Raw genomic sequence first — 15,625 nt, 5'->3', positions numbered from 1 at the left:
TAACATGATGCAGCCATGTTGAAATTAGAAACCTGATACAATGGTGTTAAGTCAAAATGAATTGTTTAAATAAAGTGAACGACATAAAAGAAAGTAATTTTTTGAGTGTAATTTCACAATGGGTGACCAGTTTATTGGCTATAAATAATGCTGCTGTATTAAGAACAGTAAATAGTCATTGGCAAAAAAAAAAAAAAAACATAAACCCCTGTTGCCACATCATCATAAATTGAGTGGTATCTTACAGATTTTTTCTTTCTTTACAAGATCATGTATTGATTGAACCTGCGTGCTGAAAAATGAGTTACATAACGTAAGTAAAACCTGGTGTGGAACACTAAATATATCATGAACAAAACAGGGTGTTTTTAAGCATTTCCATGTGCAGATGTTTGTGTGAGCACTCTTTTTATACATGACAGATGTGAACCCTTGGGAATAGAAGTGGTATGGACCTTGATTTTGGATATTTCTTCAGTTTCTGATGAGCTGGTCCAAGTATTGGAGTTTTACAACAATTAGCTGTTTGTGTAAGTGGCAGGTAGTGGGTAGTAACGAGTAACATACTTGAGTAAATCTTTTGGGTAACTAATACTTTTACGCTTTTCTCATTACTTTATCTTTAAGCAATACAAGTTTAAAATGCTTAAATTTATTCCAAACACGCCATCACTTTTCTCTGGGCCATACGCGAATGATTCATTATTTTCTGTTCAAAGGCTTGATCAAGCCAGTTAGCCAACCATGTAAATTCATCAAAGTAAATTGTTTCACGTTTCACTTTGAGTGATTCATTCAGTCCCCTGTCGTCTGAAGCTGTTCTCATTTAGAGTAAAAAAGTTTAAGAACATCAGGAGCGTTGAAGACGTGGCTTTGGATCTACAGTCAATTGAGAGCAAATCTGCAAACGCTATTGTTTGCTAGCTATGAAGATCTTTATAAGATGAACACTGCATGTGCTGTCTACGGTTCGACAGGTATAGAAAGGCTACATTCGATTATAGTACACGAGACGACATTACCAGTTTGTTGTACATGTACCTTATACATTAAAGGCAATGGATAATTTATACAAGCTGTCACAGTATGAAATAAACACCTGCCAAACCTGCGTTAGCTGCACAGTGGCATGTGACCTATTCCAGGAGGAATGCCTTTATTTAGACACAATTAATATTGATATATTCACAATATTTATTCTTGAAAAATATACATTTGTTTACATTATGCGTAACTGATGGAAGAAGCATTTAAAGAATTTGCATTTGGTTTTGTTATGCTCAGATGTTCGGTAGCGGAGTGTCAGAGGTTATTTATACATATATACTACGTAATTAATATACATTAAAATGTAATTTAATTCAGGATGCAAATCTGAATTTTCATCAGCTGTCACTCCAGGTTTGAGAGTCATTTGATCTTTCAGAAATCCTTCTCATACATTGATTTACCACCAGCGTTGGAAACAGTTTTGCTGCTTAATATTTTTTGGAACCTGTGACATTTTGTTCAGGATTCTTTGATGAAAGCTACAAAGAGCAGCATTGATAATAAAATCAACATACTGTAATGATTTCTGAAGGATTATGTGGTACTGAAGAAGATATATATGTGTGTGTGTGTGTGTGTGGAACTACTTAAGTAGGTTTTTTTTTTATTTATCTGATACTTTACTCTTACTCAAGTAACTATTCAGACTGTTACTTTAAACAATTACTGTAAATAATTCTATAAATACCTTTACTCGAGTGCAGTTTTTGGGTACACTACCCATCCCTGGTTAGTGGATGAGTAATGTTTTCTTGGCTTTTTCAATCAATTTTTTTAATGAATGTCTGTTATGTTTAAAGATTAGTCTTTTTAAGAAGTAGGCTGCTTTCCAAAATGGTCCACACAAATGTGATTATGCATTAGCAAGATTCTGACTCATGTTCAGTTTCAATTATGAAACTTTCTAAGTGTTTAGTTTTTCAACACAATATGTCTTTTTGTTTAAAAGTTTTCAGTTTAATATTGGGTAAATATACAAAATTAAATATTGGTATAATTTCAGTAGGCATACAGCACAGTGAAAAACCTGTTTAGACAAACAGAAAATAAAAATTCTGTCATCCTTTAGTGAGTAAATGACAGGATTAAATTTTTTGTTGAACTATCACTTTAAATCACCTGTGTTAGTGCTTTAAATTGTTTATAATTTTTTTACTAAAACGTAACATATGACAAATGCTGCATGAGTAGACTGTTGATGCAAATGTATCATTATCTGCTTTCACACATATAGTCTTTACTCGTAAATTACAGTAAAGCAATCATGTATAAACAGGCCCTTTTAAAAAATACCGGTAAATTCGTTACAGCAATTTAGCAGTAAGGAAGTTGTAACATTACCAATAAATAGCAGGAATTCTGGAATAAGAGATCATTTCTGATGAATGAAGTTACAGAATTTACCTGTATTTTGAAATGGATGTGTAAATGGTCCTTTACCAGAAAAAAATGGAGTGTTCTTATCTGTGAGCAATGCATTTTTGAATTTACTGGTAAAGTCATTCTGATAATTTTACAGCAGTTTACTGGTATTATTGTGTGAAAGTCTTTTATGCATAAAAAAAAAAAAACATACTTTCAGTGAACTTAATTTTTGTAAGTTCCCTGTATTTTTAAAGTTATTTCTTTTATCTGTTTAATCATTTAGATTTGTCATTGCTCACCGAATCGGAATCTGTGTTTGGAGAATATTATCTCCATGACTGGTTATTTGTCATTAAAATAAGCTTTTTATCCATAGCATTATCCAATAGGGACACTCTTCATTTCTATGTCTGTTTTGTTATTGGTATCTGCTTCCTGATATGATATCCTTTTAAATGAAAGAGTCAGTTCCCGACAAAATCACAAATACCTGCGAAGTCTATTCTAACGTTACTAGCATAAATGAGTGCTTTGTGGTTAGAGATGGCACTTCTGATGTACAGAGGAAATGTTTTGCTGCTACTGGACAGTGGAAAACCCAATTGGCACTGCAGGCCATATAAATCTTTGAAGTTTATTACGACTGATCTCATTTTAACACCTCTATTAACATTTTGTGGATAATAGGATGTTGATTTCAGGGCTGATTGTTTCATGGAAAGATAAGGTGGTGATATCGACTGGAATTGTGTCACGGAAGTGAATTTTTTTTTTCTCTTCAACTAGGCTGTTTTGCAATAGGAGATTGCAGTTTTGGCCTAGAATAGATCATTTGGATTCTCCATTAAGATATTTATCATAGCAGACAAAATGTTCTTGACAGAAAAAATTTACGCAAGTATCTTCGAAGTTCTTTGAAAATGGAAAAACAAAGATGATTGAATTTGTCAAATGATTTGCTTGCTTTAAACGGCTCATTGTTTCTCACTGAAGCTGGTGAAAGGTTACACTGATGAACTGTTGATGAACTTGGATTGATCACTTTCAGTTTCCTGATAAGTGATAATATGGAAATATCAAAGCGGTTTGGATTGGATGACCTCTACCCAAACTCTCAGACATTGTTAACCATGTTTCATTCTATGCAATTTTGTTAAACCAATTGCAATAAGACGTCACAATACGATCATCCACAAGAGCTTGAAGATCTTTGATGCTGAACTGCTTTGCACCTTTGTTCTGAGCACCCGGTGGTGTGGTTGACTTCAGACAGCCAAAATAAATTACACTTATCATTTTGCTATTTGTTGTATTCGTTTCTGGCGCATCAACTCTTTGGAAAACCCTATGAGTTACATTTTGCTCAGGACATTTATTTTTCAGTTACGCAGCTGCTCTGGTCTACTGGCGTACTTCCTGGAATCTGGATGTTTTGACATCACAAATTTGCAAATCTTTCATACCCTTTACCATGCAAATGATAGCATATTCCTTTGCCTATCTTGTTTTTTGGACAGCATTGTGAAGGCCATTTGTGGGATGACTTTGTGGGAAAAACACTCACTTGTTTTATGAAGCAAAATAATTGCTTTACATAACTGATATAGTGCAGAACAGTGGCATCAGAATTTTTCCAAAGCCCAGCACAGATGGGATGCGTTTTGTCTCCCCTGCACACCTGTGTGATGAGCCAGTTCAGGTTAGATGTTAACGTGGTGGTGACGCAAAGAGAAGCCAGCTCCCTACTTTTCAGCCGTCTGTACTGTCTGATCTAGATCTGAATGCCTGAAGATGGATTACAGTTTTCCAGTGAATGAGAATTGTAGCAATAAATCAGGAGTTTTAATAATGCAATTGTTTGTATATGAAAATGATTTATTTTTGGACAGTGTCTTTGGATTTCTTAAATTTTCTCTACTTGAACCAACCCTTAACCCAAAGTGTGAGTCATCCCACAATCTGCCTTCACAATGCTGTCCAAAAAACAAGATAGGCAAAGGAATATGCTATCATTTGGGGGAGTCGTGGCCTTATGGTTAGAGAGTTGGACTCGCAATTAAAAAGGGTTGTGGGTTTGAGTCTCGGGCCGTCAACGAACCCCCAACTGCTCCCAGGGCACCGCAGCATAAATGGCTGCCCACTGCTCCGGGTGTGTGTGTTATCACTGCTCTGTGTGTGTGCACTTTGGATGGGTTAAAAGCAGAGCACGAATTCTGAGTATGGGTCACCATACTTGGCCATGTGTCACGTCACTTTCACTTTCATTATAACTCCACAAAAAAGCAAAGTTTTGAGGTAAGGTGTGTCTTTTTTTATTTTCTGTTATCAAATTAGTTTAATGAGCCAAAATATCATACAATTGCATTGTAGGAGGTACCTTGGTGGTTTGCCTTTTTGGGATGCGAGTGCAACTGGGAAACAAATGCCATATATAAGGGCTAATGGATTGGCAGCTGTGCATCAAATGATTTTAATGCACGACATGGAGGCCTAGAAGTGCATTAATATTGTTTAATGCACAGCTAGCCATGAATCCAACTTATACCTTAGTCATTTGGCAGTATTGACAAGTTAAAGCCGTCAATGATGTTTGCAGCACAATATTTGACCGGAAGGGTAAACATTATGGTTATGGCTCGTTAGCGCTAGCATTATGCCTGCTTCAACTCAGACACAGAGATGAAATATTGTGGATCACATTTATTTGTTGGAATTATAGTATTATTTAATTTAATTACTAATTAAGAGAGAGAGAGAGAGAAATGACAGTGTAAGTCTGCATCTGCACGTCTCTAAAGAAGCTGTATTTCAAAAACAGCTAATTTGCCACCTAGTTGCTAAGGAATACAGGTGCTGGTCATATTATTAGAATATCATCAAAAAGTTGATTTATTTCACTGATTCCATTCAAAAAGTGAAACATGTATATTATATTCATTCATTACACACAGACTGATGTATTTCAAATGTTTATTTCTTTTCATTTTGATGATTATAACTGACAACTAAGGAAAATTTCCAAATTCAGCATCTCAGAAAATTAGAATATTAATTAAGACCAATACAAAGAAAGGATTTTTAGAAATCTTGGCCAACTGAAAAGTATGAACATGAAAAAGTATGAGCATGTACAACACTCAATACTTAGTTGGGGCTCCTTTTCCTAAATTCCTGCAGCAATGGAGCGTGGCATGGAGTCGATCAGTCTGTGGCACTGCTCAGGTGTTATGAGATCCCAGGTTGCTCTGATAGCGGCCTTCAGTTCTTCTGCATTCTTGGGTCTGGCATATCACATCATCCTCTTCACAATACCCCATAGATTTTCTATGGGGTTAAGGCCAGGCGAGTTTGCTGGTTAATTAAGAACAGCGATACCATGGTCCTTAAACCAGGTACTGGTAGCTTTTACACTGTGTGCAGGTGCCAAGTCCTGCTGGAAAATGAAATCTGCATCTCCATAAAGTTGGTCAGCAGCAGGAAGCATGAAGTGCTCAAAAACTTCCTGGTATATGGCTGTGTTGACCTTGGACCTCAGAAAACACAGTGGACCAACACCAGCAGATGACATGGCACCCCAAACCATCACTGACTGTGGAAACTTTACACTGGACCTCAAGCAACGTGGATTGTGTGCCTCTCCTCTCTTCCTCCAGACTCTGGGACCCTGATTTCCAAAGGAAATGCAAAATTTACTACTATCAGAGAACATAACTTTGGACCACTCAGCAGCAGTCCAGTCCTTTTTGTCTTTAGATGCTTCTGATGCTGTCTGTTGTTCAAGAGTGAGTCTTGGTCCTCTTTTGGACAATGTCAAGTCAACAGTCTTCCCCATGATTGTGTAGCCTACAGAACTAGACTGAGAGATATTTAAAGACCTTTACTGGTGAGTTAATTAGTTGATTACATTGTGGCACCAGGTGTCTTTAATTTTTTTCCTTAGTTGTCAATTATAATCATCAAATTTAAAATTAATAAACATTTGAAATATATCAGTCTGTGTGTAATGAATGAATATAATATACAAGTTTCACTTTTTGAATGGAATCAGTGAAATCAATCAACTTTTGGATGATATTCTAATTATATGAACAGCACCTGTATCATGTAGCGATCTAGCATTTAGGCTATTTTATTAATAAAAAGTCAAGAGGCATACTTGTATATGTAAAATATATCAAATATATTAATAAATAATTATTTTTCCCTCAAAATGCAACGTACTAGTCATAATAACAAAATAATACTACAACAGTTTTTATCTGCAATAATGATTGGCTGACTGTACATTATAGACCAAATATACAATATACTCAAGTATTTGACAACAGAATGAGATAGTTGACCAATCAGAATGATGTTTTCTGATAAGCAAAGAAATTATACAAAATAAAAACAGCTATACATTGCAAAGCCTTGTCTGCTTTCCATCAGCAACAGCTTGCAGCAGCCATCTAGAACACCCTAGCAATAACATTATGCTAAAAATTGCTACAAATGATGTAGAAATTACATAGCAATGCCCTTGCAGCCATCTACAGCACCTCGGCATTGTGCCGGCATGTTCAAGCACCACTTAGGTTTTGTTCAGAAAAATTTAAAATATGATTGAGAACATTTTAGTTGTTTGTGTAAATATCTGACTCCAGTTTTGGATACTGAATCATTGTTTTGACTTTCCTCCAACGCAAAGTAGAACCACACCTCACGACAAGATTTGAATGTGTTGTTCTTTGCTGTAGGATGTGTTTTCAGGTCGTAGTGCAGATACGCACAAGTCAGGACCAGATTTTACTCCGTTAGCTGAGTTTGATGTTTGTGTCATGACTGTTGCTTAAGACTTCAGTTGTTTGAAATGTTCTTTAAACAAGTTTTCAGCATGAGATATGGAGTGGAAAATACCGTTTGACAGTGTTTCTCCCAGGATGTTTTTGAGAGTGGATAACTTACTATCGTGTGTCTCTGTTCTGTTGTGGGGTTCAGAATCAGGACACGGCCGTTACGTTTAATGTTAAGGTCATGCAGTGATGAATGGTGAGGGAAATATGAACTAATTAGAGTAAAATGTTGTGGAATGGGAGGATTTCCCAAGTGCTGATTGGCTGAAACTTGCCAGCTCAAAGATTGATAGTTTCTCTATGCCTGTAAATACTGATAGCACAACATCAAAGCTACTGTTCTGGACTTCACAGGGTATTCAGTAAGATTCACATTATATAAAGTGTGTACATGATAATACTTTGACTTTCATTGGATGAAAAAGATACTGAAAACCTTTTGAAAAATATAATTTCTGTTCCAGTAGATAAAAGAAAGTCATACAGGTCATACAGTTCAATTCTCGTTATTAACAAACCATTAACAATGACTTTTGCCTCAGTAAACTACTAATTTTAATACGCTTAATAAAATGCTTAGTAATAGTTAGTAAGGTAGTTGTTAAATTTAGGTATTGTATAAGATTTGTGATTTAGATTATGTTCATGCAGAATATGTGCTTTATAAATACTAATAAACAGCCAATATATTAATAATAGTGAGAGTTGGTCCCTATAATAAAGTGTTACCTTTATTATATGCTTAGGTCTATTATAGTCGTTTTATATTGCTAAATCTGTATATGAAGGTATATCCCTAATCCATAATCTATCTCTTTGGCAGATCAAGTGTTTGATGATATTGCAGAGTATTACACTGGAACCAGAGACCCTGCGAATCAAAACAGCTTGTATCTTTCTGCACGGTCCACATAAACCCATGAGAGGTGCTTAGTGTGTTTAGTGTAGCTCAAGCCCATGTTTTGACTTTTAAAGCTATGATTTTATCTAGATGCAGGTTGACTGTCAGCACTACTGTTTTCATAGAAAAAAGCAACACGTCTGTTTCAAATGAATATATGATTGTATCAAAGAGAAGATTTTAATTTAATTTTTTTAAACAGTTTATGCAAAAGTGAGGATTTACTCACCCTCATTGGACCACACTGACTATAGTCCACACTCTAGTTGTATTCACAAAAAAACAGTGTGACGTTTTCCAAAATATCTGTTGTGTTTCACAGAACAAAATTCATACAGGTTTGGAACGGAATGAGGGTGAGTAAATGATGAGAGAATTTTCATTTTTGGGTGAACTGTCCATTTACGTCATTTCACACTAGGATTCAATATCTCACCTATACACACATTTGCACATCTTGGCAAACATTTCCCCAAACAGTCAAAATGTATTTTCTCAAATTTTAACATCCCAATTCCAAGAGCAATATCTTTATGAAGTTGTCTGTCATCTGATAAGTCATTTACTCCAAAAATGTGACAATCCAGCAATGCATTCGTCCAGTACATATCTGGCCTGTTTTGTCTATCTGTAATAATATACTGTCAATGGTCTTTCCAAACTCACATTCTGATAAACTGTAATGATATCCAACGTCCCCTGACCCAGTGTATACTCCAGGTTCCAATTCCCTGTTCCAGATATTATCAAAAACACAGGCAGTGATGTATTCTCCAGATAAGCAAAGAAGAATGATATCTAGCACATTTTTCTAACGGAGTATTTGATAATGTCTTCTTTACTCCACATCTGTGTTAAGATATGAAGCCTTAAAGTTTTCTGTTAAAGGCCCAGTGGCTTTAACTTCTTAGAAACTATTCCATTAAAATGTGGTGCATTCTCTAGTTTTGGTTGTGTCCATAAGGACTGGTATTGTCTCATTACAATGTTTACACTAGTAAATGTTAATTGACAAAACCCTCTTGGCCCTGTGCATACAATGCTTTCTTTGTCATCAAAAAAAAAAGGGCCAGGAAAGATGGTTTTGGATGCCAGAAAGACCAAAAGGAATGCATGAGTAATTGTGCCAGTTAGGAAACCTGGAATTGTGATCACGCTTAGCATTTTTTTATTTTTTTTTATGTTCAGGATTGTCCTGATATGCCCCATACTACCGTTCATGCTGTTTTGAAAATGTAATAATAAAATTGCACATTTCAGTTAATGCTCTTTCTTTTTTTTTTCTCTATAAATTTTAGGATCTGGTGAAGGATGTGGCAAGATCATTCAGCGCTTCCCCAAAAAGGACTGGGATGGCACGGCATTTCCCCAGGGTGTGGAGATGGTAAGGAGTCATTTTTGTTCTGTTTTCTGAAAACAGAAACCCAAAAGTAGACTCAAGCCATTTATTCATAAACAGCTGCCTTCTGGAAGTAGCTGAATGGAAAAAGAATGTGTATATTCTACGTCTTTGTTTTCCCCAGTTATGTTTTTTTTTTTTTTTTTTACTTCTTTGTTTTCCTCAAAGTTCCTGAAGTCTGTTAATACATCTGCCCACATACTTGGAAACTCATGTAGTTCTGGTATCAGCCTTTCCTTTTGTCAACAAATGCATAATCATTGTTTACTTAAAGGTTTATGCCAGTTGCCTCTATTTGCTCTAATTGGAGAATTCCAAGCCCATGTCCTGTCCATTTCTTAAATGGTGTGCAGAAATGCTTTGCTGTGCTTCTGTCCGATCTATCGCTCTACACACTCTGGCCCAATTAACAGACACAAATCAACTTAACGCTGGACCAAATATTTGCTTATCTGAGCTGAAGAAGAACATGTTGTACATCTCCTTAGCATTGGCTTTAAAGTTGTCCTGGTTCTTGAGTAAAGAAGCTATAAATGTCCATCTTAAGCTGTTGGGTTGTGGCCTGGTTAACTGTTTGTTTACATGTTTATCAAGGCGTAATGTGTCAATATTGACCTTAGCATGAAATCATAGGATTAAAGATTCAACTGTAATATAAAATACACATCTTCTGATGAGCTTGCTTTTAATTTCTGAATGAAGATTCATTATGATATTTTAACATTTTGAGACACTGATATCTCAAAAAGGTGAGGAAAAAAAGAAGAAGAGCAATTCGATTTTCAATCGGAAATGACTGGCACTGATTATTTTATAAAAAATGAATTTGTTGCATTGAAAGTGTAAAAACATGCAGGGATAGTGTGATAGAATACAGATAACCCCTGTAGAATCTCAAGACTGTGTGTCAAGTTCAGTAAGTCTCTTAAAATATCAGATAGTTTGTCCTTTTCATGACATGGCTGTAAAATGTCATGTGGCACGACTTCCCAGAATGATATGAATTATATTTCATAATACTTTCAAAAATGTTTTGAATAAGATGTGGACACTGACATATTCAGTGTATAGGGAAAAAATATGTTTTTACCTTTTAATCGACGGTGACACTACATGACATTTTTAGAGTTATTAAACAGATCTTTATGAACCACCATGAACACAAAGAGGACATTTCTGAGAACCTGACACATGCGTTTTGGCACGTTGTAGACACTATTATTTGTCATTGAGCCAAACACAGGCTGTGCTCCCTCTGATTTCTTGTTTTATTAGTCATTTAAAGTGTAAGTGAACCAAAGAAATATGCTTGGTTACACAATATCTTTGGATAACGACTGTATTTATGATATTTGGCTTCGTATTTGCTCGTAGAAAAGTCTGTATCAGATCAGTCTAGGACATTGGCTATTTTATTGTGAGAAGAGGCTCATTGTTCATGGCGAGGACTGATTTTGAGTCAGTCAGTTACTCATTTTGGCTGTTTATGCTCACCTGCTGAGATATGGTCGTCAGCACCGTCTCCCACTGATTCTGAATCTCTAGAGACCGCAATCTAGACAGTCATCTAGAAATCGGCTAACTATTTTCCAGCAGGTGGTTGAGTCTCTGGTCAGCCAACAGGTTACACAATCCGAGTCGGTCCCAGGCTCAGATGAATTCTTACTGATTTATGTTTGTGATTCTTAGAGGACATGATCTTTTCCCCACTCCAGGAATGGTGGTTGTTTTGTCTGTCAGAGACAGTGGAATTGGATTTTACTCCATTTCCGTGGTTTGAGCAGCCACATTATTTGGTGTAACACAATGAAGGTCCTTTTCCTCAAGAACTGCTTGTATATCTGAAGGCTTGTATTGAGAAGCACTGAAAACATTCCATAGGGGTTTTATTCAATACAGACTCAATGACTTCATACAGTTCCTGCAAGTATAGGGAATGTCCTTCAGCAGTTGTAAAGTGTTTATATTAAGTATCAGTGTTCTTTGTGTCAACTGGGGCAGCTTGTCATTCACTGGATTTTTCTGTTTATTTGATGCACCATTTCTTTGTAGAGATTGTTGTAGATGTTGGAACCACCAAGTCTGGCACCAGTGATCATGGTCAAAGGGTCAGAGTTACATTTCAAATTGAAATCACAAACCAACATTTGCTTTTAAAAGTCACATTGTTACATTTATGTTACTGGTTTATCTCATTGCTAGACACTAACAGGGATATTGGTTCTTTGCTCAACTATAGCATAGATTGTAGGGCTTGGTTGGCAATATTGATTAAACATTTTGATAAACCAAAATTCCAAGATAGATCTTTCAGTCTGTGCTGTTTTCAGCTGATGTGTTTTTCAACTTCTAAAGTACTAAACTCCAGTTTACATTTTGCTGGTGTTTTCAGCTCCGTAGCAAATTATGTAGAGAGAGAGAGTATGTGTGCATGGTTTCCAGGTTGGGAAGATTAAGTAAAACCACTTGAAAAAAAAATGTAATGATTTAAGAGAAAATCTCTGATGGGCAGGATTTAAACTGTTGTCATTTGGTCACCACAACTATGAAAGCTTGTGGTGGCTTGTTACCCATGCCAAATAAGTAAATAAAATGTAACATTCTTAGGATATATAACCAGTGGGCAAATATTGTATATGATTATGCTTAAATCGAGGAAAGCAGAAATCATGATCACAATTAAAATATTTATTGTGCATGATTTATTGTGCAGCCCTAACTTATAGTATTATAGTAATGTATCAGCTGACGGGTTAGTTTAATGTACCATATATATATATATATATATATATATATATATATATATATATATATATATATATATATATATATATATATATATATATATATATATCCAAATGAATTGATATTAAATTAAATCGAATCGAGAGCTTATGAACTGGAATCAAATTGAATCATAACATCTGTGTCAATACCTAGCACTATTAGATTGTATTCTCACCAAAAGCATTCCAGAATCAGCTTGAACTCAAACTGTTTATTTTTGTGGACATCTCTAAGTGAACTAGATGTGAAGAGCCAGGTTTGAGTACCAGTTTCTATTAGTTAAGCAGTACTATTATTGTTATACATGTTAAACATATTTTGAACATCTTTAGCACTGGCACATGTTGTTATTTTAATAGTTTGCATTGTAGTGTATTATTCACATTGAAAGGTTATTAGTGGTTTTATGTAAGATTAATTGCGATGGTGTTTTTCCATTTTCTCATCACGTGTGATGTTTTTGAGTAAGCGCTCTAGAACAACATTCATCAAACACATTCACATCTCTTTGAACACTGCGGGTACAGCACAGTGCATAGCGTGGGCGATTTATCGTATAAAAATAGACCAGAGCTGTATGTATGTCACTTCTTGTTAGTCATTGGGTGTGCCAGTACTCCCAGCAGACTGCAGAATCCAACCAGAAGAGTGTTTTGCTGAGTTTCAGGAAACATGGCTTGGGTTAATCTACACAGCATCATCTCCGAAGCATTCAGCAACATGTGGAAGACCCCTGAGCATAGTTTCTGCTCCATCAGTTTACTCAAACCTATCAGTATGTGCACATGTTTCTACTGATCTCCCTGCCCAATGTGTTTCTTATGCTCTGACCCGACCTTGTGTTTCTGGCTCATTCATGTGGTCTAAGATTCTTTTACGGTACTCACGTACACTTTTATCTAGTCTTTAGATGCAAACACGCAGTTGCAAATAAGCATCTGTAACTGTTAATAGCAGAGAACACAAATATGTTGACCGGAATCCTTTATAGCGTTACAAATTTGCGTCTTTATTTTGTCGAAAATCACATTTCTGTCAAATTGCATGGCGGATCCGTTTAGTCTGTTTGTGTGGGATTCGTACTCAGTCGTTTATTTTGGACTGATTGTTAAATAATGAAAATAACAAACTCATAAAAACACATTGCTGGGGTTAAGTGTCCCCAGCATCCCCAGCACATGAAAATGAAATGGCTTCAGTCCCGTCTTTTGTAGTTTCATTGAATATTGTTTTTAATATACCAGCCGGGCAATTTGGATTTTCGTCTTGGTATGCAAATTGTTATTATTTGCAGATTTCTACAGATTTGACTGTTTTTAGTTTTGGAACAGCAGAAATTCTTTCTTTACCACAACAACCCCCAGCAAACTAAATAGCCACAGATGAGGAATGTTCCTAGTATAAAGGGATAGAAAAACACCCCATCATGTTTACAGCTCTCATTCCAAAGGTGGTTTCAATCTTGGAGGAAGTTCTCCAGCTATTCTCCTTGCGTGCTGTTTTTAACCCTGCCTCACATGAAGGTTCAGCTCGCTTTATGCAAATTCACTTGCTGCTTTCCATTTAGATCACACTGGAAAGACAGTACAGAACAGTTTGAGGGGACATTAAACGGCTTGTCTAAAGATGGTCCACAACTAGAGCAATGCTATCAACAAATAAGAGTCAGGCAACCCATAAATAACAGTGACTGGCTGGGTTAGTTATAGGTCTCACACAGTTAAGACACAGGTGCTCTCTGATTGCCTCAAAGAGATTGAGAAATTAATTATGACCCACAAAGAGTGTAACTGGGTTCAAACCCTGATGGATTAATCAGTAATATATGTACACTAAATGTTAGAGGGAAAGGTCAACATTTAGTGTCTTCATAAATCCACCTAAATGGACCTTTAGGTTAGTTGGCTTACTTGGCTAAGAGTCATACATTTGCAAAAGTGACATTTATTTTAGTTTATTTCATTTTATTTACTGAAGCTTTCTTTAACTGCCTTAAAACTCTCTTGTACTGGCCACTTACTGTGGAGTCCTGGTATAAATTGTTTGCAGATACATCTTGCTTTGATATTTTACTACTGTATTCAACAGTTATAGTCCTTAATTCTGATCTGATCTGGTTGGCTGGAGTGAGGAACATGGCTTTGAATATCAGAGTGTCAGTGTTTTCTCACTCAGAGTGGGGTTTCGCTCGCTAGTGGACAGGAAATGAAAAATTACAGAACTCTTTTAGCAGGGAAAACATTGTCATGTTTAACATGAAACAGTTTTGCAAGTACACACTGTGCTTTGCTCGTACTATAGCAGGAATGTGATAACCTGCACCTGAATCACAGCTGGGATGATATTCAGTACACAAGCACTCTTGCTCACGTAATATTTCTTACTATCATATTCATAACAACATGGATTCCGTGTTGCTTTCACAACAAAACACAGCGTCTCCATGACATGGCGCCGGTGACAAAAGAATAAAAGTAATGCCTTCTTTCTTTGTGTGACCATTTGGACGGGGTTTTGCAAATCTTCCCACATTGTGATGTAGACGTGGGGGCGTGTCTGAATGAGCCATTTTAGGAGGGCATGGACGAGTCTTAACTAGAGCCCGACCGATATGGATTTTTGGGGGCCGATGCCGATGGCGATATTAACTTGAAAAGAGCCGATTTATAAGCCGATATTTTGATTTTGAAAATAAACTGGATATTAGACCCATTTCCTATAAGCTGCACTTACATAACATTCAATGGCAAAATATCTGCCTGTTCTATGTATGTGGGCTGTATAAACCATTTTCCAGAAGGGATTTATGTAAAAAAAAGCCTTAGATTACGGTCTCAATCACTAAACAATTGCACATCAAAAGTATATATTTAACGATCAAAAAACAGTCTGATTTTAAACATTTAACACTTTTACTTTCTTCCAGTTGAAGCTGATTTTAACAGTCTGTGTGTGTACTGTAAATAAATTATAATACTAAAGTTAAAGTATTTGCAGAAGTAGTCCCACACTTTGCTGCTACAGCATTCACCTTTTTCAGCCATCTGTAGGGCAGAAAGAGAGACAGAAAGAATAAGCATGTGTATTAATAATATCACCATGTATCATTACTCATGTCATCATTAGAATTATAATAATAATAAACAGGGATCTCCTACATAGGCAAAAATGAGAAATATATATATTTTTTTTTTATTTGTCAAGCAATAGGTATTAACCTCCTTATATTTAACAATATTATTTCAACATTTTCCTGTTATGTCTGTAAAGCTGCTTTGAAACAATATG

The 15,625-nt window shown here is 35.9% G+C and overlaps 1 protein-coding gene across 5 annotated transcripts in view; it reads left to right on the top strand.

The window, feature by feature from the left end:
* Positions 1–15,625, top strand: part of LOC113106465 (myotubularin-related protein 13-like) — a 143,504-nt gene that overhangs the window by 16,941 nt on the left and 110,938 nt on the right. For all 5 annotated transcript variants that reach the window (XM_026268408.1, XM_026268405.1, XM_026268404.1 and 2 more), the window contains one exon: positions 9,450–9,535. In XM_026268408.1, coding sequence (XP_026124193.1) covers positions 9,533–9,535 — 3 coding nt within the window. In that variant the 5' untranslated portion in view covers positions 9,450–9,532. The remainder of the gene's footprint in view (positions 1–9,449; positions 9,536–15,625) is intronic.

The sequence above is a fragment of the Carassius auratus genome, chromosome 7 (assembly GCF_003368295.1).
Source record: "Carassius auratus strain Wakin chromosome 7, ASM336829v1, whole genome shotgun sequence".
NCBI lineage: Eukaryota > Metazoa > Chordata > Actinopteri > Cypriniformes > Cyprinidae > Carassius > Carassius auratus.
The sequence above is the reverse complement of the archived record's forward strand: the minus strand, read 5'-3'. Positions and strand labels throughout refer to the sequence as shown.